The sequence below is a fragment of the Ochotona princeps genome, chromosome 4, assembly GCF_030435755.1.
Source record: "Ochotona princeps isolate mOchPri1 chromosome 4, mOchPri1.hap1, whole genome shotgun sequence".
Lineage (NCBI taxonomy): Eukaryota > Metazoa > Chordata > Mammalia > Lagomorpha > Ochotonidae > Ochotona > Ochotona princeps.
Window position 1 is genome coordinate 51,988,511 of NC_080835.1, and position 25,801 is coordinate 52,014,311.

The 25,801-nt window shown below is 50.3% G+C and overlaps 1 protein-coding gene and 1 pseudogene across 3 annotated transcripts; one reads left to right on the forward strand and one right to left on the reverse strand.

The window, feature by feature from the left end:
• Positions 1-879: 879 nt before the first annotated feature.
• Positions 880-25,801, forward strand: FOLR1 (folate receptor alpha). Of its 3 annotated transcripts, none has more exons than XM_058663530.1 (7): positions 880-992; positions 17,770-17,919; positions 20,598-20,770; positions 21,091-21,162; positions 24,851-25,039; positions 25,157-25,292; positions 25,428-25,801. In XM_058663530.1, the coding sequence occupies exons 3-7, from the start codon at positions 20,606-20,608 to the stop codon at positions 25,706-25,708; spliced, it is 843 nt and encodes a 280-aa protein (XP_058519513.1). In that variant the 5' UTR covers positions 880-992; positions 17,770-17,919; positions 20,598-20,605; the 3' UTR covers positions 25,709-25,801. The 3 variants fall into 3 exon arrangements, with proteins under 3 accessions (XP_058519513.1, XP_004589982.1, XP_058519514.1); XM_058663531.1 differs by having other exon boundaries at positions 956-992; positions 17,775-17,919; XM_004589925.4 differs by lacking the exon at positions 21,091-21,162.
• On the reverse strand, positions 6,122-6,470 carry LOC101521082 (DNA-directed RNA polymerases I, II, and III subunit RPABC5-like; annotated as a pseudogene).

The window sequence follows — 25,801 nt, forward strand, 5'->3', positions numbered from 1 at the left end:
CAGGAAGAGGCTCCTGGCTTTGGTTCGGCGCAGCTTTAGCCAATGCAGCCGCTTGGGGAGTGAATCATCAGACGGAAGATCTTCCTCTCTGTCTCTCCTCCTTTCTGTATATCTGCCTTTCCAATAAAAATAATTAAATCATTAAAAAAAATCACGAGACTGGATGAGATCACTAAGGAAATAAGTATAGAAGGACAATTTTTTTTCTCTAGTATTAAAGAGTTTGAGGAAACTGGAAGCAGCAAGCTAGATAGAGAAAGAAGGCCAAAAAAGGTAAGTAGAAGACCAAGTAAGGAGATGGTATCAGCAAGGAGAAAGTGATACAGCACAGCCCGCCTCTGCCGAAACTGTGTTTCTGTCTGTGTCCCCAGCGGGCTGTCTGCAGACTGAGGGCAGACTGATTGCCTGCTGTGTCCCATCACCTCTAATCTCCCCCTTTTCAATCTTGTCTCCATCAGCCTCCTGTGCTTCTGGCAAGAATCTCTACCTCAGGCACTTTTTCCCTCCCTTCCTACCTGACATCTTTGGCCTGTGGAAACTTCCTCAATATCTTAGAATTTCTAAATTCCTCAGCCAGATCTAGCAAGCCATGATTTCTGCTTATCTTATGATGTTTGTTACTTACGTGCAGAATGCCAGGCACCTTGATAGGTCCTGGAACAGATTGGTGTAGAGGAACTAACCCTGCTCCAGAGTGAAATGCTGTCTAGTGAGGACTGAGACAATTGCAGAAGAGGGTGGTGTTAGAACTCAGGTATGTAGAAAATGTTTTGAAAACACAGAGGAGGGAGAGCTGAATGGGTTGTGGACAAATTGAATTTACCCTTTTGTTCCAGTTAAGGAAACATTTGAGTGGGCCTTGAGAGATGAGTAGGAGTTAAGCTTACCAGTAGACAAGTGGGAGAAAGGAATGCAAAGAGATGTATTACAGCAAGGGCATGGAGCTGCAAGCAGATTATCCATTTAGAGAACATAAGAGTCGACTTGGATAGGTAAATGTTGGGATGGAGGAGTGGCCAGACTGACTATTAAAGGGGAAGGGCTTTTGTGGCACTGGCATGTAGTGGATGGGATGGGGAGTCAGACATCCTGGGTATTGCTGTGGTCCTATGGCTGCTCACCTGCTAGCAACCCCAGGTAGAAACTTCCTATCCCCAGTCTTCCAATTCCTCTGAAATTGGGTTTATTTTATTTTTATTGGAAATGCTTATTTACAACGAGAAAGAGGGATGGAGATCTTCCATCTGCTGGTTTACTCCCCAAATGGCCGCAACGGCTGGAGCTGAGCTGATCTGAAGCCAGGAGCCCGGAGGTGTTTCTAGGTCTTCCACATGAGTGCAGGATCCCAAGGCTTTGAGCTGTCCTCGACTGCTTTCCTAGTCTGCAAGCAGGGGGCTGGAAGTGAAGTGGAGCAGCCGGGATTAGAACTGGCATTCATGTGGGATTCCGATGTGTGCAAGGAGAGGATTTTAACCACTAGGCCACCATGCTGGGCCCTGTGCAGGAATTTTTTTTTTACTTGTTCCTCCTGTAGGTTTTACACAAACTAGGGCCTGAGAACTAAAAGTAGGGGAAGGATGGGGATTTCCCAACAGCCAGAAATAAATTGCAAACCCGCAGGCTGGTGATGGAAACCTGTACCATCTTGCTTAGAACAGTCCAGGATCCAGGTAGGGCCAGAGCTGCATGGTGTAAACTGGATGCCAGTGATCTGCTCTGACCTGGAGGAGGAGGGCCCACAGGACACTGTTCCAATCATCATTGTTCATGCCTAGGGAGGGATGCTTAGTTTCCAAAAGGCTTTCTTTCACACTCATTACTTCTTCTTATTATTTTTATTTTATTTTTCTTCTGATTTTATTTTTGGGCCCTGCGGCATGGCCTAGCAGCTAAAGTCCTCACCTTGAATGCCCCGGGATCTCATATGGGCGCCAGTTCTAATTCCAGCAGCTCCACTTCCCATCCAGCTCCCTGCTTGTGGCCTGGAAAAGCAGTTGAGGACGGCCCAAAGCTTTGGGACCCTGCACCCTTGTGGGAGACCTGGAAGAGATTCGTGGCTCCTGGCTTCAGATTGGTCCAGCACCGGCTGTTGCGGTCACTTGGGGAATGAATCATGAGACAGAAGATCTTCCTCTAAGTCTCTCCTCCTCTCTGTATGTATGAGTTTCCAATAAAAATTAAAAAAAAAATTTAGATTTATTTATTTTTATTGCAAAGTCAGATATACAGAGAGGAAGAGAGACAGAGAGGAAGATCTTCTGTCTCATGATTCACTCCCCAGGTGGCTGCAACAGTCAGAGCTGAGCCAATCTGAAGCCAGGAACTAGGAGCTTCTTCCAGGTCTCCCATGCAGGTGTAGGGTCCCAAGGCTTTGGGCCATCCTTGACTGCTTTCCCAGGCCACAAGCAGGGAGCTGGATGGGAAGTGGGGCTGCTGGGATTAAAACTTAGCTGCTACTGCGCCGGGCCCTTCTTAAAAAAAAGATTTATTTATTTGTTTATTTGAAAAGTAGAGTTACAGAGATAGAGAGGGAGAGACAGCAAGAGAAAGAAAAAGAGAGTGAGAGATGGGAAGACAGAGAGAGACAGGCTTTTCATCCACTGCTTCACTTCCCAGATAGCCACAAAGGCCAGAACAGGGCTGATCTGGAGTCAGGAACTTCTCTCAGGTCCTCCATGTTGGTGCAGGGGCCCAAGGACTTGGGCAATCCTCCACTGTTTTCCCAGGTACATTACCTGTGAGCTGGATTGAAAGTGGAACTACTAGGTTTGGCATGATGGCTCAGTAGCTAAATCCTTGCCTTGCAGGCATGAGGATCCCATATAGGAACTGGTTTGTTCCTGGCTTGGGACAGACTCATGGCTCCTGGCTTCAAATCAGCTCAGCTCTGGCTGTTGTGGCCACTTGGGGAGTGAACCAGCAGATGGAAGATCTTTCTCTTTCCTTCTCTCTGTAAATATGCCTTTCCAATATAAATAAATAAATAAATGTTTTAAAAAATTAAAGGAAATAGAGCTACTAGGACTATCAGAGTTCTTTGGGATGCCGGCACCACAGGCCGTGACTTCATATGCTGGACCACAGCTCCAGCCCCTCCTCACTTCCTCTTCTCTTTGCCCTAGCCCTGAAAATCTTGCCTTGAAGTGGCAGATGAGGAACCTGAAGCTAAAAAAAAAAAAAGAAGTGACCAATCCAAGCTGAGGCTGAGACCTCGGCAATGTCCATTTTACCTTTGTGCACAAAGCGTTTCTATGGGGAAGCCTGCATGTGGCGAGGGGGACCTACAGAGGGCTCAGATCTGAGTCCTTCTCATCTGGAAGTCCCCAGTCTGAGGGCAGAGGCCTAAAGCACATCAGGAGGCCCTGAAGGACAGGCCTCTCTGTGTCCCAAATACCAAGCACACTACCTGGCCTAGTACTAGGCACTCAGTAGATATTTTGTATTATATGGATTTGCCTCCTTCTGTCTGAGGGAATTGACTGGGTTGGCGCTCATTAGTTCCTGTGGTGAAGGTTGGAGAGATTCTGGAAAGAGGAGAGTCAGAACACGGAGAAGGCAAGGGGGGCATGTGAGAGGCATGGGAAGGCTGGGCTTCTCAGAGGAAGTGCGGGATAGGAGGGCTTACAGGAGGAGGAGTCAGGAAAGAACATTCTAGGCAAGAAGGGACATCATGTTGCCAAAGCACAGAGGTGTGAAAGAGGTGTTGTGTGCCCAGTACAGGACACTGCTGGCCCACTGTGTGGCAATGAGGGCTGGGAGGAAACAGGGCCAGGAGACAGCAGCCGGTCACTTGCAGAAGGATAGCCAGGAGATCTTGAGAAAGACCTCTTGGAGTAGCAGACGCTTCTGGAATGATTCAGTCAGAGAGTCAGCCAGAAGGAAGAAAGAGGACTTCCGGTGGAAGGAGCCTCCTCGGGGAGTGTGTGTGCAGGAGATGCTGCTGGCAGTGGGTGATGCCCTTTAGGGCAGGTTTGCAGAGGGATTCTTCCACAGCTTGAGTAACAAGGATCCTCCTACCTCAGGCCTGTGACACACCTCATTTATTGTCTGTCACAGGGGCCTCTCCAGACCTGTCAGTCTAGGATGGCTACATGAGTTGGAAGTGGGGAGCTTTATGGGCTCTCTCCCAGGGTCCTAGAAGGCCAGCCTAGGAGGGGTGCCAAGCCAGGAGCAGATCTGAATTGTGGGCTGCCCGCAGGACTGGTAAATCATTACTGCTGGGTGTGTCTGCGAAGCTGTTTCCGGAGGAGACTGTGTGAGTCAGTGACCTGAGTGGGGACGATCTGCCCTCACTGTGGGCAGCACCATCCAATCGGCTGAGAGCCCTGATGGAGCAGGAAAGCAGAAGAGGGAAAATCCTCTCTCTCTCTCTTTCTCTCTCTCTCTCTCAATCCCTGCTGTTCCTGCTACATGTTTTTGCTGCCCATAGCACCCTAAATGGCATGCTCCAGCTTTCCCAGTCTTTAGTTGCCAGGACTCACCCCAGCAACCACCCCAGGGGCTCTTGGGTCCTGGGCCTTAGACTGAGGGCTGTCTTGACCCTCACTGGTTCACAAGGTTGCAGCCTATTGGATGGAGTCCTGCGGCGGGCTTCTGTGGCTCTTCAGCTTGCAGACGGCTGGCTGACATGGGCCTCCCCTACCCCTGCAATGATGTGAGCCTGTCTGTAAATCCCCTCTCTGGGTTCTGTTTGTCTGGAGGACCCTGACAATTCACACACTGTTTTGCATAACATTTGCTTACCCCAGCCCAGGGTTCCTCACTCTGGCCACAGCAAAAATAGAAAGTCAGAACAGGTTGTTTGTGCTGGAGGCAAAGGCTGAAGAGACACAAACAACATGCAAATCCTCACCATCACACAGGGGTGATAGGCAGAATAAAAGTGTCCTCTAACCCCCAAGATAGGTGCTAATCTTAGCACCTGTGATTATGTGATTGTACATGGGAATGGGCTTTGTAGACATGATTAAACCTGATTTCTAAGGTGGACCCTTCTGTTTTCACAGCTCCTTAAAAAGCAGAGAACATGGACCTGGCCTGGTGGCACTGTGAGTCAGCTGCCAGTCGCGATGCGGCCCATTCCTTTTTTTTTTTTTTTAAAGATTTATTCATTTTATTACAGCCAGATATACACAGAGGAGGAGAGACAGAGAGGAAGATCTTCCGTCCGATGATTCACTCCCCAAGTGAGCCGCAACGGGCCGATGCGCGCCGATCCGAAGCCGGGAACCAGGAACCAGGAACCTCTTCCAGGTCTCCCACACGGGTGCAGGGTCCCAATGCATTGGGCCGTCCTCGACTGCTTTCCCAGGCCACAAGCAGGGAGCTGGATGGGAAGTGGAGCTTCCGGGATTAGAACTGGCGCCCATATGGGATCCCGGGGCGTTCAAGGCGAGGACTTTAGCCGCTAGGCCACGCCGCCGGGCCCGGCCCATTCCTTTTCAGAGCACTGAGTCCCAGCTCCCCTGTTTTCAATCCAGCTCCCTACTGTTAGATTTGCCGACCACCAGGGAAAGAATAACTCAGCCAAATATATGAAAAGAATTTAGATGGCCTGTATTTCATGGGCTTCCCTTCCCCATGCAGCAGAAAGACAGACAGATGTGAAGGAGTGAGCTGCAGAGGAAGAGCATGGAAGAGACAGGGAATGGGGCCCCTTTAAACTCTCCTGACACGGAAGCCTAGACAGGAGTCGCCTCAGCCCTTAGTGGTGGGCGGATATGGGTCTGTGTCCCTCATTGGTGCAGCGATGGTCTCACAGCCTTAGGGGCACACCAGAATTCCGCCATCCATTCCAGTTTTGGAGGTAAACTCCACCCTTCTCCGGCCACTGTGGTAGCCATCACCTACAAATGTGCCTGTGAAAGCAGTGGAAGATGGTTCAAGTATTAGGGTCCCTGCCAACCATTAGGGAGACCAGGATGGAGTTCCAGGCTCCTAACTTTAACCTCACCCAGTCCCAGTTGTTGAAGTTATTTGGGAAGTGAACCAGTGCATAGGAAAATATCTCTGTCTCTGTTTCTTATCTCCCTTGCCTGCCTGGTTTGTCTCTCCTTTTCTCTGTGTAATTTTACCTTATAAATGAGTAAGTAAATGTATATTTTTTTCTACGAATACTTCATTGGGTAGCATATGACTCAGGGGACTCGCTGTCCATGGGGACCAGTGTCCCTCCACCCTGCCACGAGGAGAGCCCCAGGCAGGACATGGATGGACATGGTCGGGCTGCACAGCAGGGGACGAGGCAGGTGGTCACTTCTCCAAGGGTGCATAGTTGAGCAGTGTCTTGATCAGATCCACATGGGACAGCAGCGTGCAGCGGCAGCAGTAGCGCTTCAGGTACAGGGCATCCAGGGCGTCCCCCTCGGTGTACTAGGCCTGCAATAGCCCCAGGTAGGCCTCCCACTTGTTGCCCACGATCTTGCCGCACATGAAGCAGCGCACGGGGATGATCATGGCGGCGCACCAGGCTCTGAAGTAAATATAGTTTAAAAAGAATATTTTCTGACCCAGCAAGAGGGCTCAATGGTTAAATCCTCACCTTGCAGGCCTGGAGGAGTAGCCTAGTGGATAAAGTCCTCACCTTGCAAACTCTGGGATTCCATATGGGGGCCAGTTCTAATCCGGGCAGCTCCACTTCCCATCCAGCAACCTGCCTGTGGCCTGGAAAAGCAGTGGGGGACGGCTCAAAGCCTTGGGACCCTGCACCTGTGTGGGAGACCCGAAGGAAGCTCGTGGCTCCTGGCTTTGGATCGGCTCAGCTCTGGTTGTTGAGGCCACTTGGGGAGTGAACCAGCAGATGGAAGATCTTTCTCTCTCTCCTCCTCTCTGTAAATCTGACTTTCCAATAAAAATAAATAGATCTTTACAAAAAAAAGTTCTCACCTGCAACTGCTGGGATCCCAGCTGGGCATCAGTTTGTGTTCCAGCTGCCCTGCTTCCCATCCAGCTCTCTGTTTGGGACTTGGGAAAGCTATGGTGGATGGTCCAAAGCCTTGTGAGCCTGCACCTGTGTGAGATACCTGGAAGAGACTCCTGGCATTGGATAGGCAATGCCTCAGCTGTTGCAACCACTTGGGGAGTGAACCAGTGAATGGAAGATCTTTCTTTCTGTCTCTCTCTCCATAAATCTGATTTACCTTTTCAATAAAATAAAAAATATATTTTTAAAGATTTTATTTATTTGGTTCACTGCCCAAGCGGTCCCAACATCCGGAGCTGAACCGATTTGAAGCCAGGAGGCAGGAGCCTCCTCTGGGTGTTCCACGCGGGTGCAGGGTCCCAAGGCTTTGGGCCGTCCTTCACTGCTTTCCCAGGCCACAAACAGGGAGCTGGATGGGAAGTGGGGCAGCCAGTATTAGAACTGGCTCCAATATGGGATCCCAATTCATGCAAAGCGAGGACTTTAGCCCCTAGGCTACCGCTCCAGATCCTACTTATTTTTATTTGTTTGAGAACAAACATAAGAACTACGACTACCTCAGGTCAAAACTTGGGGTCAAGGACTCCATCAGGGTCTCCCACATTGGTGGTCGAACCCAAAGTGCTTGAACTATCATCTGCTACACCATGGTGCCGGCCCCTAAAACTCAGATTTTTTTTTTTTTTTTTTTTAAGATTCATTTATGGGGCTCGGCAGTGTGGCCTGGTGGCTAAGGTCCTTGCCTTGATCTCATATGGCCGCTGGTTCTAATCCCGGCAGCTCCACTTCCTCTCTATCTCTCCTCCTCTCAGTATATCTGACTTTGTAATGAAAATAAAATAAATCTTAAAAAAAAAAAAAAGATTCATTTATGGTCCTGGTGTAACGGCTTAACTGGCTAAATCTCCACCCTTTGGTGTCAGCATCCCATATGGGCACCAGTTCATGTCCTGGCTGCTCTGTTTCCCATCAAGCTCCCTGCTTATAACCTGGTATAGCAGCGGAGGATGGCCCAAAACTTGGGACTTTGCACACAGTGGGAGACCCAGAAGGAGCTCCAGGCTCCTGGCTTCAGATTGCTCAGGTCTGGCTATTGCAGCCATTTGGGGAGTGAACTAGCAGCTGGAAGATCTCTCTCTCTCTCTCTCTCTCTCTCTGTAGATCTGCATTTCTGATAAAAAAAATTTTATAGATTGGCTATAATGGCTGGAGCTGAGCTGTCCAAAGCTTTTCCAGGTCTCCCACACAGGCACAGGGTCTCAAGGCTTTGGGCCATCCTCAACTGCTTTCCCAGGTCACAAGCAAGAAGCTGGATGGGAAGTGGAACACCCAGAACACAAATTGGTGTCTATGTGGGATCCCAGAGCTTGCAGGGGGAGAATTTAACCAATTGAGCCATTGTACCAAGCCCAAATTCACTTTTTAAAATATTATTATTATTATTACAAAGTCAGATATACAGAGAGGAGGAGAGACAGAGAGGAAGATCTTCCATCTGATGATTCACTCCCCAAGTGAGTGCACCCAAGTGAGTGCAACAGCCAGTTCTATGCCGATCTGAAGCCCAGAACCAAAGCAGGGTCCCAAAGCATTGGGCCATCCTCGACTGCTTTCCCAGGCCACAAGCAGGGAGCTGGATGGGAAGTGGAGCTGCCGGGATCAGAACTGGCGACCATATGGGATCCTGGTGCATTCAAGGCGAGCGCTTTAGCTGCTAGGCCAAGACGGCACCGGGCCATTGCATTCCCAGGGTCCAAAGAGAGGGGGCTATATTCTAAACCAGCGAGCACCTCACACCGTATCTTGCCTGAAAGGGAGCAGCCCTCGAAGCCCAGGCAGGCCTGGGGACAGCTCAGACAGCGAGAATGGACTGTAATGTAAGTGTCTAAAAATAGGAGGATACTTGTATGCTCTCCAAGTGTCTTCCCACACGATACTTGGAAATTTCCCACAAAGAGAAAACTAGTCATTACTTGGTAAGGAAGCCACCATAACCAACTGGTCACCAGTGATGAGACGTAGTAACATCATGGACCCCTTGGCACGATCCACTGAGAAAGGACAGCCCACCTCTCAGAGTTTTATAGACAAATAGTCTCAATCTCATTATGATGCCAGACAAACCCGAACTGAGGGATGCTCTGTGAAAATGACTAGTTCTCCAAAAGTGCCAAGGGCATAAGATAGATTAAAAAGCGGGCACAGATCAGGCATGACAACTAAGTGTTATCTGGAATCGTGTTTTGGCCCTTGGACTAGGAAAATACACTGGTGCAAATGGACAAAATGTAGGTCAGTTAGTGGTATTACATTGGTGTTCATTTTTTAAATTATTATTATTGGGCTTTGGCTATGTAAGATGCTCACATCTGGATAAATTTTATGGAAAGCTACAGGAAGAGTTGGCACTGTGGCTCAACAGGCTAATCCTCCACTCTTTGACAACAATATCCTGTGTGTGCACCAATTTGTGTCCAGGTAGCTCCACTTTTTCGTTTTTTTCCCTCTTTCCTTTCCTGATTTTTTTCTTTTATTTAAAAAAATTATTTTTGATGGAGTTTACATAGTTGATTAAAGTGGGAAGAGTTGAGGATTAGGGGAAAGTGGGTGAGACCATTATTTCCAAATTTTCTTTTTCTTCTTGTATCTGGGGGAAGAAGGGAGATAAAGAGAGAAGCTACACCCAGCCTCCCAACTGCCTCAGTACCCAAGGATAGGAAATGGCCTCCTGATGTAATCCCAGGTCCCTGTAGTTGGAGTTCTGAGTCCAGTGGTTCAGTTAGGGGGATCCCTAAAGAAACCTCATCTGACATGATCCAGACTTGACTCGTGTGTGGGCTTGCCCAGAATTGGGTCTGGCTCTGTCTATCACCCATATCAGCCTACACGCACACTGGTAGTTGCAATTGCTGCGTCAGTTCTGTCTCCAGCCCCATCTCTTACATTATTAAGCAATGGATGCTGTGGCCCAGCACAACCCTGCCCACCACACACTCGGCCCTCATGCACATCAGCAGGAACTGCAGGCTAGTTGGAGCGACTCCCAATAACTCCCACCAGGCCCACCCCCAGTCCTGATTCCTGTGCTTGCCAGTATATGCAATAGACTGGTGCAGTCTGTCCCACTTCACATTCAGCTCTCCTACACGTCAATGGATGTTGAAGCCTAGCTCAACCCATCCAACACCACTATCTAGTCCACATTCATGCCGGTGGATATCACCACCTGTTTAGCTAGTCCTGCCCCCAGCCCTGGTTCTCATGCTCACCAGGGGGAGTTGCAACTCATCAGGGAGATGCCAACAGTTACCCTACTGAACCCACTTCCACTCTAGGATCTTGCACTCCCCAGATGGTTCTGTAGTCTAGCTTGACAGGATTTGCCCCCAGTCCCAGCACTTGTCGGCCTATTCTCAGTCACAGATCTTGCACTTGCCGGTGGTTGCTCTGACAAAGCTCGGCATAGCCCGTCCCCAGTCTTGGCCTTTGCCATTGAATGCTGGAGCTCCACTTCTGATCCAGCATCCTGCTGATGGCCTGGGAAAGCAGTGGAGTATGGCCCAGGGTTTTGGGACTCTGTACCCATGTGGGAGATCTAGAAGAAACTCCTGGTTTCCGGCTTCAGATCAGCTTAGCTGTGGCTGTTGCGGCCACTTGGAGAGTGAGCTATTGGATGGAAGATTTCTCTGTCTCTTCTCTCTGTAAATCTGCCCTTCCAATAAAAAGAAATAAATCTTAAAAAAAATAAAAAGAAGGAATGCGTACAAGAACTTCCCCTGACTACTTTTGCAGATTATAAGTAACATTATTTCAGGCCCAGCGCTGTGGCCTAGCGGCTAAAGTCCTCACCTTGAACACGCCAGGATCCCATATGGGTGCCGGTTCTAATCCTGGCAGCTCCACTTCCCATCCAGCTCCTTGCTTGTGGTCTGGGAAAGCAGTCGAGGACAGCCCAAAGCCTTGGGATCCTGCACCCGCGTGGGAGACCTGGAAGAAGTTCCTGGCTCCTGGCTTCAGATCAGCATAGCACCGGCCGTTGCGGTCATTTGGGGAGTGAAACATCGGATGGAAGATCTTCCTCTCTGTCTCCTCTCCTCTCTGTATATCTGACTTTGTAATAAAAATCAAAAAATAAATCTTTAAATAAAAGAAAACATTATTTCAAAATACACCATTCACATGACATAAACCAGAAAGGGTGGTCAGGAGGGGTGAAGGCTGCTGCTGATGTCACTGAGCAAGTGAGTGGCAAGGCCTGGTTCTGAAGTTCTGTGGAAGGGCCACAGGCCTGGGACACAGCTCCCTTTCACCCCATCTACCCACATCCCTGAGTTTTGCTGCTTGGTGGAGTATGCTGGTGGGGAGAACAGCTATAGGCTTTGGGGGGAGGGGACAGGAATCTAGGCCATGAGTGGTTGGATAGGTTGATAGGTTGCTGCCCTATCCCCTCCCGGCTGTGAAACAGGTGGGTGTGGCCTAGCAGATGTTACAACTGTTCAACCCCTGCCTAGGGTTCCCAAACCAGGACCGACTTCCTCACTGTCTGCATGGTCATCAAGCCCCACTAGACAAAGTCAGAACCTGAGGACAAGTTGCACTGGCTGTATAAGGCTAGAGTGGAGTAAGGGTTGGGTGAGGGATGATCCTGATCGGGGAGAAATTAGGAGGGGTGGAGGTTGGAAAAATCAACTACGGGGTGTGATGGAGGCTGGAGAGAGATCTAAGAATCTATCAATCTACAGAGCTGGAGGACTGAGTAGCTAGTCCCCACGATGGACCAGATGTGTTCCTCACACGTCAGGGAACATGTTCTCAGCGATGGCTGGTTAGGGGCCTGACGCAAGGTGGTCTCTGCTTATGTAAATGAGGAAATTGACTCAGAAGGACAGGTAGGAATTCAGGGGAGGAAGAGATGTACCTTTCCCAGCCTTGATTGGCACTCCAGGACAAGGTAGAAGAGCACAGAGAGCCCGTGTAGCCATGATGCAGCCAGCAGGCACACACAGGCCAGCCTCCCCTCCCCGCCTCCATGAATTCTTGAACCGGTTGAAACAAATCAGATACGCCAGGAAGATTTCTCAGTAAAGGGGCCGTTGACTTTGGCCTTGGCTGATAAGTAAGAGTTTTCCAGGAAAACAAAGGAGGAAATGGTGGCCTGGCAGGGGACAAGGTGTGCTCAGGTGGAAGGGTGATGGCCTTGGCAATGGCAGGACTGGCATGGTCAGAGCCAAGGATGTGGCTGCCACCAAGAAGGGGAAGTGCAGGAGGGAAGGCTCCTGACAGAGCCTGGTGGGTCTGAGCTTAAACCTGAACTCAAGATGCAGGGCAGAGGTCAGTTTTCCTTCTTAGGGCACCCTTCTCTGTTCCCTGTCAGGACCCCTACTGCTGCCTATACACAAAGAGACAGGCTGTGGCATGGACAGACTCCAGGAGCTTCAAAAGGCAGACAGGGAAGCTCAGAAGCTCCATGACAGCTGAGTAAGTCTCAACACTTATGTCACTGTTTTCCTTTTTTAACTTTTTCCATTTTTTATTATATTTTTGACAATCTTTACATAGTTAATTAGGGTAAAAAGGTTCAAGGGCTACAGGAAAATGGTTAAGACCATTATTTCCATATTATTTCCTTCATGTATCTGAGGTAAAGGGGGATTTTAAGGGAGAAGCCACACCCAGTCTCCCACCCATGCCAGGTCCCTGATGTGGGGCATGCTCCGAGATTCTTGCTCAAGTGGTTTTGATAGTTCAACAGTTAGGAATTGCTGCCAATCTCACCACTCCAAGCATGGTGAGGTCGTTGAAGAATTCACTGATTGACATAGACCATCTTAGAGTCTCCGTTTGCCCAGTTTTTCACTGCCAACATATGGCTGAGGTGGTGGATTGACTTGTTCTGTCCTCTGTCTTTTCATGGTTAGGGTTCTGAGTCCGGCAGTTTGATTGGGGAGATCCCCAAAGAAACTTTGTCTGACGTGTTCCCAGACCAGATTCTTGTGTGTACTAGCAGGTACAGTGCCCGGCACAGTCTATCGGCTCGATCAGGTGGTTATTGCAATTGCTGGGTTGGTTCTGTTTCCAGCCCTGTCTTCCATTGGAACCAATGGGCGTTGCAGTCCAGCCTGGTTCTGCCCAGCACACACTCAACCCTCACATAAACCAGTGAGAGCTGTAGCCTAGTCTGGGTGACCCACAATAACCCCCACCAGGCCCGCCCCCTACCCTGGTTTGCCAGCATGTGCAGCAGACTAGTGCAGTCTGTCCCACATCCCATTCGGCTCTCATACATGTCAATGGGTATTAAAGCTTAGCTCCATCCTACCAGCTCAACTATCCAGCCCTCACGGATGCTGTTGGGTGTCTCTCTGTCTAGCCACCCCTGCCCCTGTCCTAGTTTTTGTGCCCTCCCATGGGGAGTGGTAACCCAAGAGGGAGGAGCCCACTATTTCCCTCCCAGGCCTCTCTCACTCCCGGATTATGCACTCTCCAGGTGGTTCTGTGGTTTACCTTGACAGAATTAGTCCCCAGTGCCAGCTTCTGCCAGCTGATGTTGGACTAAGCCCAAACAACCCTCACCCACTCTAATTTTGGTTTGCACCAGTAGTAATAACCAGCCCAGCCTGGTTTTTTCCTGATCTAGTCCACATGAGGCACACAGGTATTGTAGCTCTGCCTAGTCTGGTCTGCCCCCATCCCAGCTCATGCTCTCCAGTGGGAGCAGCCGTCCAGCAGGGGAACCTCTCCCCCCTTATTCCCCTGCCGGCTATGCCCCCTCCCTTCCTGGCTCTCATGTATGCTGTTGGGCGCTTCAGTCACATCCGGTACAGGTAACCTCACCTTGGAATTCCATATTGTGCACTGGTTTTATTGTTGCAACCAAACCTGGCTCGACCCACACTCTGTTCTGGTGCTCGGATTCGCCTGGATGACGTGAACTGATTCAGCCTGGTCTGCCCCCAACCCATGCCAAATCTATGCCAGTGGGAAACTTTCCATGGCCTGTTCTGGGCTGTTTCCTATCATGTTTCTTGCGCTTACCAGCTGGGTCTGTGTCCTGCCAGAGAGAGTTGCCCAGGCTCCTCTATCAGAACCTCTCCCAATGCCAGATTTCGCACATACCAGGGGGTCCATTAGCCAGCACTACTCAGTTCACCTCCTGTCCTAGCAGGAACAGTGGCTTTTCCTGACTGGCCTTCAACCCAAACAGGTTCTTGCTGTTGGATGTTTCAGCCCAGCCACAGCTTGTCCATACCCACATACAGCTCACACATGGTTCAGTAGGGATTGAGACCTAGCCTAGACCATCCCAGATCTACCCTGGTCTTCCAGAGCACCAGATGGTGCTGGAGTCTGACCTGGTTTGATGCATCCAGTCCCAGTCCACACTTGTGCTAAGTGAGATTACAACCATATCCTGATCAGAATGCAGCCCCCATTCCAGCCCACATGCCCTTTGGTGGGAACTTCAACCCAGTTAGGGTGTCCCCTGAGCTCCCCAACAGGACCTATTCCCAGCCATAGATCACGTGCATGCCAGTGGTTGCTGACTCAGCTTGGCATAGCCCCTTACCTGTCCTGATCCCTGCCTTAAAAACTGTGTCTTAGCGTCCCTGGCTCACGCAGAGCAGTAGGTGCAAGAGCCTAGCTCGGTATCACCTGCGCTCCATCCTGGTTTCTAAGTTTACTGATGGGCTAGGGTTTGCTCAGTCCTGCCCGTTCCACCCCATTCCATTATCAATCCACACATTAGCCAGCCATTGGAGCTACTTTGCTCAGCTTGTCTGACCCCCAGGTCTGGACCATGTGTTCACCAGCAGGAGCTATGACTTGCCAGGGAAGTTTCCCAAGTTCTTCCACTTGATCCCCTCCCAGACCCAGTTCTCATACATGCCAGTAGGTTTTAGGCCAGTGTCCAGCATAGTCTGATCTTCCATTTCAGCTTGTATGAGCTGGTGAACGTTGCAGCCCAGCCCACCCCACACCCTGTTTAGGATGCACATTTGGGTGCTACTGCCTTGACCAGTCCAGACTGTTGTCAGTTCTTTTACCTGTGATTGATGGCAGGCTCCTTGGTCACACCTAGCTTAGTCTATCACCCCTTCATCTCTTGAGCCAACCATTGGGGCTAGAATTTCCACAGGGTTTGGCCCACACATCCCCCACAGAATCTACCCCCGGATATGGTTCTCTGGCATGCTGGTTACTGTCATGGCCCTGCCTAATAGGACCCGTTTCCTGATCCATCATCATGTCAGGTAACAGGATATGATCCTACTAGACAAGCTCTGAGTCTTAGCTTTTGCATGGGCTGGTGTTCACTGGTCAGCATTGTTCAGTAATTATAAGTTCTTCAAAGGAAAAATTACTCTGTCGTTGGGAATCTTTAGGATTGACTCACATTCCAGAAGCACAGTGGGTTCAATATGGAGCTACCTAAGCAGTGATTCAAAGAACCCAAACCCCAGAGCTTGTGGCCAGGCCCAAGGTTGTGCCCCTCCTGAATCTCATTCCCTGCCCAATGAAGGTGGCCTGCCCAGTCCCAGAGACCTCTAGCTTTGTTGATCTCACCTCGAAGGGAGCTGCCCCTGGATTCCAGGCAGTCCCGGGAAGAGCTCACCAAGTACACGTCGTAGCTGGAGTCAGGGATCTGAGCATGGCGACGCCCTGGCCTGAGACCCACCACCATCCAGCAGGCTGCAGGAAGTTTCACCCCTAAGGCCCAAGGTCGTGCCCCTCCCCAATCCCATCCCCCGCCCAATGATGGTGGTGGGTAGTAGCCCCCGGAGCCCAGGTGGGTCCGGCTACAGCTCACCAAGTGCACATGGTAGCTGGAGTCAGAGATCTGAGTCCCACCAGCAGCCTTCAGGCTCCACTTGTTTAATTGTTGGGTCTGTTCTATGTATATAGTGCAGAGTTCAGTCCCCTAATAAAGGAAAGTAGAGGAAACAAGCTTCTAATATAACCCTGGCTTCTGAAAACCACCATCAGGTGTATCCTCCATTAGGACCCTTTGGGGTCTTTAAGTGTCCTTTGTGATGAATCCCCAAAAAGATACTTTGGACTTGGCACATGATAATGGAAGACATTTAATAATACAATAAAATAAGCAAAAATAAAATAGAAAACAGACCAAAAAAATGGAAAAAGTCTGTAATGGGTGACACATGGTATTGGGTTTTCCCCTTGTTGGTGAAGTTCATTTTGAACTGTTGGATGCCTCTTCTACTGGGTCACTCCATTGTCATTTTCCCCCTTCTAATTAGCACACTTTTGCCCGTCTCTGAGACCAGGGTATAAGGTTTGAGTTCGGGTTCAGAGTCAGTCACACAAAGTACTGTTCAGCTCAAAGCAAGCTTTACTGGCAGCGTCCCTGCATGAGGGTCACTGGTCCTGTACAGAGAGCGGGCCAGAGAAGTTGTGCCTTGGGCTTGTGAGGAGGAGATAGCAGAGAGATAGACGGTGGGAGGGTGCAGAGAGAGAGAGAGACAGAGTCTGACCTGACTGCTGCCCGGTGAGAGACAGCCGGAACTATCTCTACATGGCAGAGTGACCCCTGTGAGGGAAGTGGCCACTCAGGGTACACAGCGCTGGGCTTTTATACATGTTAGGTGTTGGGGGATGCGGGAAGGTGGCAGCTCCTCAGTTTGCTCATGCTTGTGGCCATGATGTGTCATCATGGTGGGTGTTGATCTTCTGCACAGACTCCGCATTTGAAACATTTCTGGATGGGAGTGTCTGACCTCGGCAAAGAGAGCATTGAGGCTATTGAAGCTCTCTTCTGTTGGTGGTAGCTACAGGGAGGCAGATAGCACTGGGACATGGTCTACTGCTTGGTGTTTTAAGGTTACCAGGTGTTCCTGGCTTGTGATAAGTTTCCTTGTCCTTTGTTGCAGGCAGCTCCTTCAGGAGTTGCTTATGCTTGGCCTAACACTTCCCCTGCCCAAATCCACTCTTTCCTCTCTTCCCACGAGCATGGGCTTCAACGTAGGAACAAGAGGGGTGGGCCCAGCGCAATAGCCTAGTGGCTAATTTCTCACCTTGTATCTGCCAGGAGCCCATATGGGTGCAGATTCATGTCCCGCCTGCTCCGCTTTCCATCCAGCTTCTTGTTTGTGGTTTGGGAGAGCAATGGAGATAGCCCAAAGTCTTGGTACCCTGTACCCACATGGTTCCTGGCTTCGGACCAGCTCAGCTCTGGCTGCTGCGGCCACTTGGGGAGTGAATCAGCAGATGCAAGATCTTTCTCTTTGTATCTCCTTCTCTGTGTATCTGCCTTTCCAATTTAAATAAATAAATAAATAAATAAATAAATAAGTAAGCAAGCAAAAGGGCTTCTATCCGTGGCTAGGGTGGGAAGGCATCTCAGCTCAGACCCCTGGAAACCAGGAAAAGATCCTGGAGTGAACGGGTGAGAGGGGGACTAATGGGAAGACTCAGGATATTTGTGATCTCAGGGCTGGAGGTGAAGGATGCCTGGGGTGGTATGGGCAGAGTCAGGCCTGTGGAGCCCCTAGCTGCTTGTAGCGGGTTGGGAGGCTGGCAGCCTGCACCCTAGCCCTACCCAACCTTCAGTGGGGCCTTGTCTCCTGCTCCTCCTTGTAATGGGACAGGACTACTGGAACTGGATGGGATTAGCCCAAAGAATCCTGGCAAATCAGGCTGCAAGATTTTTATCAGCCTTGAGTTGCTGGAGGGAAGAAAACAGGATGCAGGGATTGGGAGTTGGGAGTTGAAAGGGGCGGGGACAGGTCCTGGGCCCACTCTATTAAATAGTCTAGCCCTCTTCCACTGGGAGGCCTGGCAGACGCTTACGTGCAATAATTAACTGCTCAGTGTGGCATTCGTCCAAGCCCAGGCTCTACTCCCGGCCCCGTCCCGGCGACCTGCACCCCTGCCCGTCACCTAGGACACCAAACTGTACCCGTGACCTGGAAGCAGGCAAGGAAAAGTGTGGCACGAGCAGCAACCGAAGTCAGACCTCCAGCCACCTTCTCTCCCAGGTATGCATTCCCTGGCCCTGCTAGGGTCACACAGCCTCCGGTATTCCCTGCTTGTGGTAAAGAATTTGCTGGAGTGGGAGGATGGGCTGTTTACCTGAAGCCCTGGAGGCTGCGGGCCCAAGCCCAGTCAACTCCATGTCAGTGTCTGCCCTCGAGCCAGAACACGAGGCTCCTGTCCTTCCATCCAGAACTGAGCTCTCAGACTCCTGGGCAGGGGACAAAGTTGGTGGGGGTGAAGAAGGGTGTGTGTCACAGCTGTACCCAGATGTGAAGGGGAAGAAGGCTAGGAAGCAGTACAGTGGGCTCCCAAGGTCTTGTGGGTCCCAGGCAGAGGGGAGGGTGCTGGTTCCAAACAGCCACACCAGAGAAAGACTGGCAGCCCCCTGGCCAGCCCAGCCTGGGTGGGCTACCTCAGCATTGCAAAGGGGTGAGAAGGCAAAGGTTGAAGCAGGGCTGCTCTTGTGCGTCTAGCGTCAGAGCTGTGGTTCCCGCGCAGCTGATCCCGCCAGCTGCCCTGACTACTTCTCCCAAGGTCAAGCACGAGATGAGCGAGGGCTGGATTCCCAGGCCCGCGGAAGGGTCGTCGGCTCACGCCCTCAGCCGCTAGCACTCAGGTAGCTTAACTGGAAGGATGACCTGGCGTGGTGTGCTCCCCCCCACCAGCACAGATTTCCCCAGCCTCAGCTGAAAGGAGAGACGGCTTGGGTCAACCCAGGCCTGATGAGGCTCTGAGAGGAGCTGGAAGAAACCGAGAGACTCGATGAGGCTGGGAGGAGAGCTGGGTGGGAATTCAGTGGCACACATGTCTAGGGCCACGCGGCAGAGTGGGCCTGGGAGACCGTCCTGCTCTGGTTTGCCTCAAGATGGAGACAGGGAAAGGAAGATAAGCTTGCCAGTAGGGAGGGCAATGCCTCTGGTAAAACAAGTGAGAGAGATGAGGAGGAGTTGTGGAAAAGCAATCCTGAACATCCTAGGGGGACCCAGGCACCTGAGGTACCTATTCCCCCAAAACCTTGGGGTCTGCAGTTGAGGCATGGAGGAGCTGTGGTGGTCGGGGGGCTGTTGGCTATGTGGCAATGCACTTTACAACCTCTTAGGCTCCAGGAATGCATAGCTCACTGTGCCCTCTGTGCCGGGTCCTGTGACATTCCCAAAGTCCCAGAGGGAGCCTGGCTTTGGCTTGTCCCAACCCTGGCCATTGCAGCCATTTTTAGGGAGTGAACCAGCAGATGGAAGATCTCTCACTTTTTCTTTTTCCCTCTCTCAGTGTGACACTGCCTTTCAAATAAATAAATGAATCTCTAAACACATGAAGAGCACAAAATAGGAAAATTCTAGGAACTTGGATCAGCTGTTTTCTTTCATCTTTATCACTCTTTTTAAGAGATTTATTTATTTGTTTATTATTTATTGCAAAGTCAGATATACAGAAAGGAAGATCTTCCGTCTGTTGATTCACTTCCCAAGTGGCCACAACAGCTGGAACTGAGTCAGTCCGAAGCCAGGAGCCAGGATTCCGTATGAGATGCCAGCCTCACAGGCGGCTGCTTAATCTGATGCACTGCAAGACTAGCCTCCTGTATAATTTTTTTTAAAGATTTATATTACAAAGTCAGATATACAGAGAGGAGGAGAGACAGAGAGGTAGATCTTCTGTCCAAAGATTCACTCCCCAAGTGAGCCGCAACGGCCGGTGCTGCGCCAATCCGAAGCCAGGAACCAGGAACCTCTTCCGGGTCTCCCACACAGGTGCAGGGTCCCAAAGCTTTGGGCTGTCCTCAACTGCTTTCCCAGGCCACAAGCAGGGAGCTGGATGGGAAGTAGAGCTGCCGGGATTAGAACCGGCGCCCATATGGGATCCCGGGGCTTTCAAGGCGAGGACTTTAGCTGCTAGGCCACGCCGCCAGGCCCGCCTCCTATATAATTTTAATTTATCTGACCAGTGTATTTCATTACGGAATATATGCTTGGTTGTTGGAGACATGTAAATCTTTTTTATATAGATTTATTTATTTTTATTACAAATTCAGATATACGGAGAGGAGGAGATATAGAGAGGAAGGTTTTCTATCCGATGATTCACTTCCCAAGTGAGTGCAGCAGCCGGTGCTGTGCCGATCCGTAGCCAGGAGCCAGGAACTTCCTCCAGGTCTACCCCTCAGGTGCAGGATTCCAAAGCTTTGGGCCATCCCCGACTGCTTTCCCAGGCCACAAGCAGGGAGCTGGATGGGAAGTGGAGCTGCCGGAATTAGAACCGGAGCCCATATAGGACCCCAGCGTGTTCAAGGCAAGGACTTTTAGCTGCTATTTAGCTGCTAGGCCACAGTGCCGGGCCCAAGGCATGTAAATCTTATCACAATAGTTTTTGTTAGCTTTTATAACCTTCTAAACATTTTATCTCTGAAATATTTGCCTCCAGAGGTTTGGAATAGTGGATTGGGGCTGAACTCCTGGCTCTGTCTGGCAAGCTAAAGTTCATTCCAGAGTAGCATCAGTGAGGCTCCTTGGACTGTCCCCCGGCAGGTGGTGTCTGATCTTATCCTGCTCTAGGGTTGAGAAGACTGAGGGGATGAGGGCAGGGCAGATGTTCCTCTGAGCTCCACCCTCCAGAGGCGGGCCCATACTGGCAGCCCCACCTCTGCTTCCCCTGAAACCACAGACCACAACTGTCTTTTCAGGGATTGCAATGGCCAGAGCCGGGATCACACTGCTGTTGCTCCTGCTGGTATGGGCGACTGCCTGCGGTGCCCAGCCGAGAGTGGCCCAGGCCAAGACCGAACTCCTCAATGTCTGCATGAACGCCAAGCACCACAAGGAAAAGCCAAGCCCTGAGGACAAGTTACATGAGCAGGTGGGCTGGTAGGGAGGGTGGTCTGGGGGCTGTGCGGCGCTGGTTTGGGAAGAGAAGGAAGGGTCTAGGCCCATTCCATGGTGGACGTGGGCAGACCTCTGAGGAGACCTCTGTCTTGCGTGAAGGCAGGTGGTTATTTGTCCTCAAGAGCTTGGTGCCAACATCAGCATGATGCCAGTAGCTCGCCTTAGGGGTTGTTAGGCTTGCGTGTTGCACAAATAAGGAAGCAGGTCCGGAGAGGAGCTCGGTAAAGGTGACTGGGGAGTCCCACACTGGGGCTGGTTTTGATGTCAGGAATGAAGTTGAGTGCAATCCTCCAGGGATCCAAGAGAGGAAGATGTTCCCTTTTCTCACCGGGTACCTTGTCTGCCAGGTCAGACCAGAGCAGGGAGGTGGGTCTCTCACAGCCAGGAGGGGAGGTGCTGAACCCTCACTTCAGTACATCTGGCAAAAACTTGGGCTGCTGCCCTCGCAGATGCACTTGAGGTTTCCTTCCTGTAATAGTTTGTTTAGGGACACCCTGTTAATATTCTAGCTAAATATGTTGCACTAAAACCATTAAGATGCCCTCACTGTAAAGGAGAAGCCAAGGAGTCAATTATAACCTGCATTTCAATGCATGCATTTCTTGCGCGTTTGACTCCATTCGTAGTCATGATTAGAACTCCATTTACCTTTGTTTGGGATCATTGAGTTGACATTAGCAGCTGGTGGTATAACCTGGCTATTCACATAACTGACTTGTTTTTTTTTTTTTTTTTTTTTAACATAACTGACTTGAAATTAGCTTTTGTTCTTTTTTTTAAGGATTTATTTTTATTGGAAAGGCAGATTTACAGAGTGAGGGAGAGACAGAAAGATCTTCCATCTGCTGGGCCTGGCACGATAGCGTAGTGGTTTAAGTCCTCCCCTTGAATGCCCCGGGATCCCATATGGTCGCCGGTTCTAATCCCAACTGCCCCGCTTTCCATCCAGATCCCTGCTTGTGTCCTGGGAAATCAGTCAAAGATAGCCCAAAGCCTTGGGACTCTGCACCCACATTGGAGACCTGGAAGAGCTCCTTGCTCCTGGCTTCGGATTGGCCAGATTGGGCAGATTGTGCAACTGCTTGGGGAGTGAACCATCGGATGGAAGATCTTCTGCATATCCACCTTTCCAATAAAAAAATAAATAAATCTTTTTTTTTTTTTTTTAATCTTGCATCTGCTGGTTCACTCCCCAAGTAGCTGCAACAGCCACAACTGAGCGAATCTGAAGCCAGCAGCCAGGAGCTTCTTCCGGGTCTCCCATGCGGGTGCAGGGTCCTAAGGCTCTGGGTCATCCTCCACTGCTTTCTCAGGCCATCAGCAGGGAGATTGATCAGAAATGGAGCATCTGGGACTCAAATTGGCACCCTCTTGGGAAGTTGGTGCGGGGGACCATCCTTCTCTGCCACTACTCTGGCCCCGTAAATAAATCTTGAAAGAAAGTAAGTAAAGGAGAGGGCAGCATGATGGCTCAATGACTAAATTCACGCCTTGCATGTGTCAGGGTCCCATATGGGTGCTGAGTTGTCTCAGTTGCTCCGCTTCCCATCCAACTCCCTGCTTGTGGCCTGGAAAAGTAGTAGAGGATGGGCAAGGCCTTGTGACCCTGCACTTGTGTGGGAGACCTGGAAAGAAGCTCCTGGCTCCTGGCTTTGGATCAGCTCAGCTTCAGCCATTGCAATCCTTTGGTGAGTAAACTAATGGATGGAGGATCTTTCTTTCCATAAATCTGATCTGCCTTTACATTAAAAATAAATAAATATTTTAAAAAATAGAAAGGAAGGAAAAAAAATGCTCCTTGGTTAAAAAAAAAGTCGATTATTGCATGCATCACTATTGTAGTGCCTGGTAGGAGGTAGGAGTTCCATCAAGTGTTGTGCCCAGATTTTGTGATCCCCAGTAATCATCAGGAGTCTGAAGTTGAACCAAGTGCACAAGGATGGTTTATTGAAGCTCAGCACATCCGAGCCTGGGTTCTTGGTTGAGAGCAGGCAGCTAGCCTGGCACCAACAAACCTTACCAGGAGTGTTTCCCGGAACAGAACATTCAAAGTGTTTTTATAGGGGCAGTCCACAATAGCTTGAAAAGGGGAAATTCACAATAGTCTGCAAGGTGAGGGGAAATAGCACACATTCTCTACCTATCTCGGCTGAAAAGCCCATGCACCCACTTAATTACTTGGAGCCACCAGTGAGATAACCAGACTTAGGTGGGTCTTGATTCCTAAGAATTGAACCCATCAGTGCTAAAGGTCACATAGGTTGCTAAAGGTCACATGGGCCATTTAGCCTACAAGCTCATACAGTTTCTTAGTAACAATGAGCCATGAACAAATGGTTGGGATTTTGATACTGAGGTTCTTCACAAGATTTTTTATTTAAAAATTTATCTATTTTACTTGAAAACCAGAATTGCAGAGAGAGAGATCTTCATTTCTTGGCTCATTCCCCAGATGGCTGTAATATCCAGAGCTGAGCTGGTTCAAAGCCAGGAGCCAGGAGCATCTTCTGAGTCTCCCACATTAATTCAGGGGCCTAAGGACTTAGAAAATCCTCTGCTGCTTTCCCAGGCCATAAGCAGAGAGTTGGATCATAATCGGAGCTGCTGGGACTAGAATCGTGCCTGTATGGAATGCTGATGACACAGGCGGAGGATTAGCTTGTTATACCACTGCACTGGTCTCTTGAGCAAGATTTTGTTGCAGAAAAAGCGCTCAAGACTAGTTTTAAGTGTAGCTATGGACTCCCCCTGCCACACTTGGGTCTGCTCATCAGACAGGCAGAGAGCCAATCACTGGCCCTGGTTGGTGGAAGAAAGTACTAAGTGCAGGAAAAGCGGCTCAGACAGCTGTTGCTTAGTTCTCCCAGACTCCTGAGGGTTGGGGAGAAGGATCTTACTGACTAAAGTTGGAATTGAGAAGTACATGTTCAGCTGCTTGCCTTTTCCTGTTGGTCAGTGGCCTGTGTGGCCTTTCTTTGCTTGATCAGCAATGCCCTGTTCTTCAGGGAAGTTTTAGATGGCTTTGTGGGTTCCTGGCTGGCAGCTACATTCAGGGGAAAGTTGTTTTCTGCCCTGGGCAGGAATTCTCCTGAAGCAAGACCCAGTGAGCCAATATTCACCATTTATATGTTAATTGCTGGAGCCTTTCCCTGGGCCAATTGCAAAACTCCTTCCATCTAGTAAATTCCTTGGAAGTGGTTAATCCTAAAGGAAGTGCCAGGACCTGAGCTAAGGTGGGGATGGAGTGGGATGAAGGCTATGATTTCTTGCCTCTGCTTTAGGGACATAAGAATTGGGGTTTGGGTGGCTCAGCGCGGTGGCCTAACGGCTAGACCTCATCTTGAACACACCAGGATATCATATGGGTGCTGGTTCTAATCCCGGCAGCTCCACTTCCCATCCAGCTCCCTGCTTGTGGCCTGGGAAAGCAGTCAAGGACAGCCCAATGCCTTGGGACCCTGCACCCACGTGGGAGATCTGGAGGAGGTTCCTGGCTTCTGGCTTCGGATCGGGCGCAGCACCAGCCGATGTGATCACTTGAGGAGTGAACCAGTGGACAGATCTCCCTCTCCTCCTCTCTAACTTAGCAATAAAAACAAATAAATCTTAAAAAAAAAAAAAGAATTGGGGTTCAATTTACAGAGTGAAGGAGAGACAGAAAGATCTTCCATCTGCTGGTTCACTCCAGCTGGAACTGAGCTGGAGCTGAGCCTCTTCTGGGTCTCCCACAGGGGTGCAGAGTCCCAAGGACTTGGGCCATCCTCCACTGCTTCCCAGGCCATAAGTAGGTAGTTGGAAAGAAAGTGGAGCAACTGTTACACAAACTGGCTCTTAAAGGAAAGGTGGAGGCTTAGCCTGTGAGGTCCTGCACTTCAATTTAAACTAGTAAATTGTGTCCTGATTGCATCTACTGGGCTCCCAATTTTTGAGAGTCTCCTCCCCCAACAGGGCCCCTGAGGCAATTATTTCCAGGAATGACTAGACTGGGGAATCAGTGCTAACTGAAGGGAGACCTGCTGTCTGTGAACTTCAACATTGTGTCTTCTCTGTGCAGTGCAGTCCCTGGAGGAAGAACTCCTGCTGCTCCGCCAACACCAGCAGTGAGGCTCACAAGGACATATCCTACCTCTACAGATTCAACTGGGACCACTGCGGCAAGATGGAGCCCGCCTGCAAGCGGCACTTCATCCAGGACACCTGTCTCTATGAGTGCTCCCCGAATCTGGGGCCCTGGATCCAGCAGGTGCAAGTGTCCTCTGGGTATCCCTAGCCCAGAAAAGGAGCTTTCCAGACACCTATGTAAGTCGGTCCTATCACAGTTGGTTTTTCTGAGTCCTTCTTCTCTATTGAAATCCTCCAGGTGGATCAGAGCTGGCGCAAAGAGCGCATCCTGAATGTGCCCCTCTGCAAAGAAGACTGCCAGCGCTGGTGGGAGGACTGTCGCACCTCCAGCACCTGCAAGAGCAACTGGCACAAGGGCTGGGATTGGACCTCAGGTAGGGCTGGGATGGGGCAGGGAGGCAGGTGTTTGGAGGTGCAGGAATGGGTATGTGAATATGTGTGGTGACAGGATTGAGAGAACCAAGGAGACCTCTGGGCTCAGTTGGCTAAGTCTTCTTTCCTCCCTGTAGGATTTAACCAGTGCCCAGTGGGAGCTGCCTGCCACCCTTTCCACTTCTACTTCCCTACACCTGCTGATCTCTGTGAACAAATCTGGAGTCACTCCTACAAGCTCAGCAACTACAGCCGAGGGAGTGGCCGTTGCATCCAGATGTGGTTCGACCCGGCGCAGGGCAACCCCAATGAGGAGGTGGCCAGGTTCTATGCTGAGGCCATGAGTGGGGCTGGACTACCAGGGACCTGGTCTCTTCTGCTTGGTCTTGCCCTTCTACTGCTCTTGCTGCTCAATTGAGTCTTTCTCAAAGTGTGCTGGGTCAACTCCATGGCTCCCAGCTCTCAGGACCTCTCCATGTCACCAGTTTAAATAAACCAAACACTCCCCATG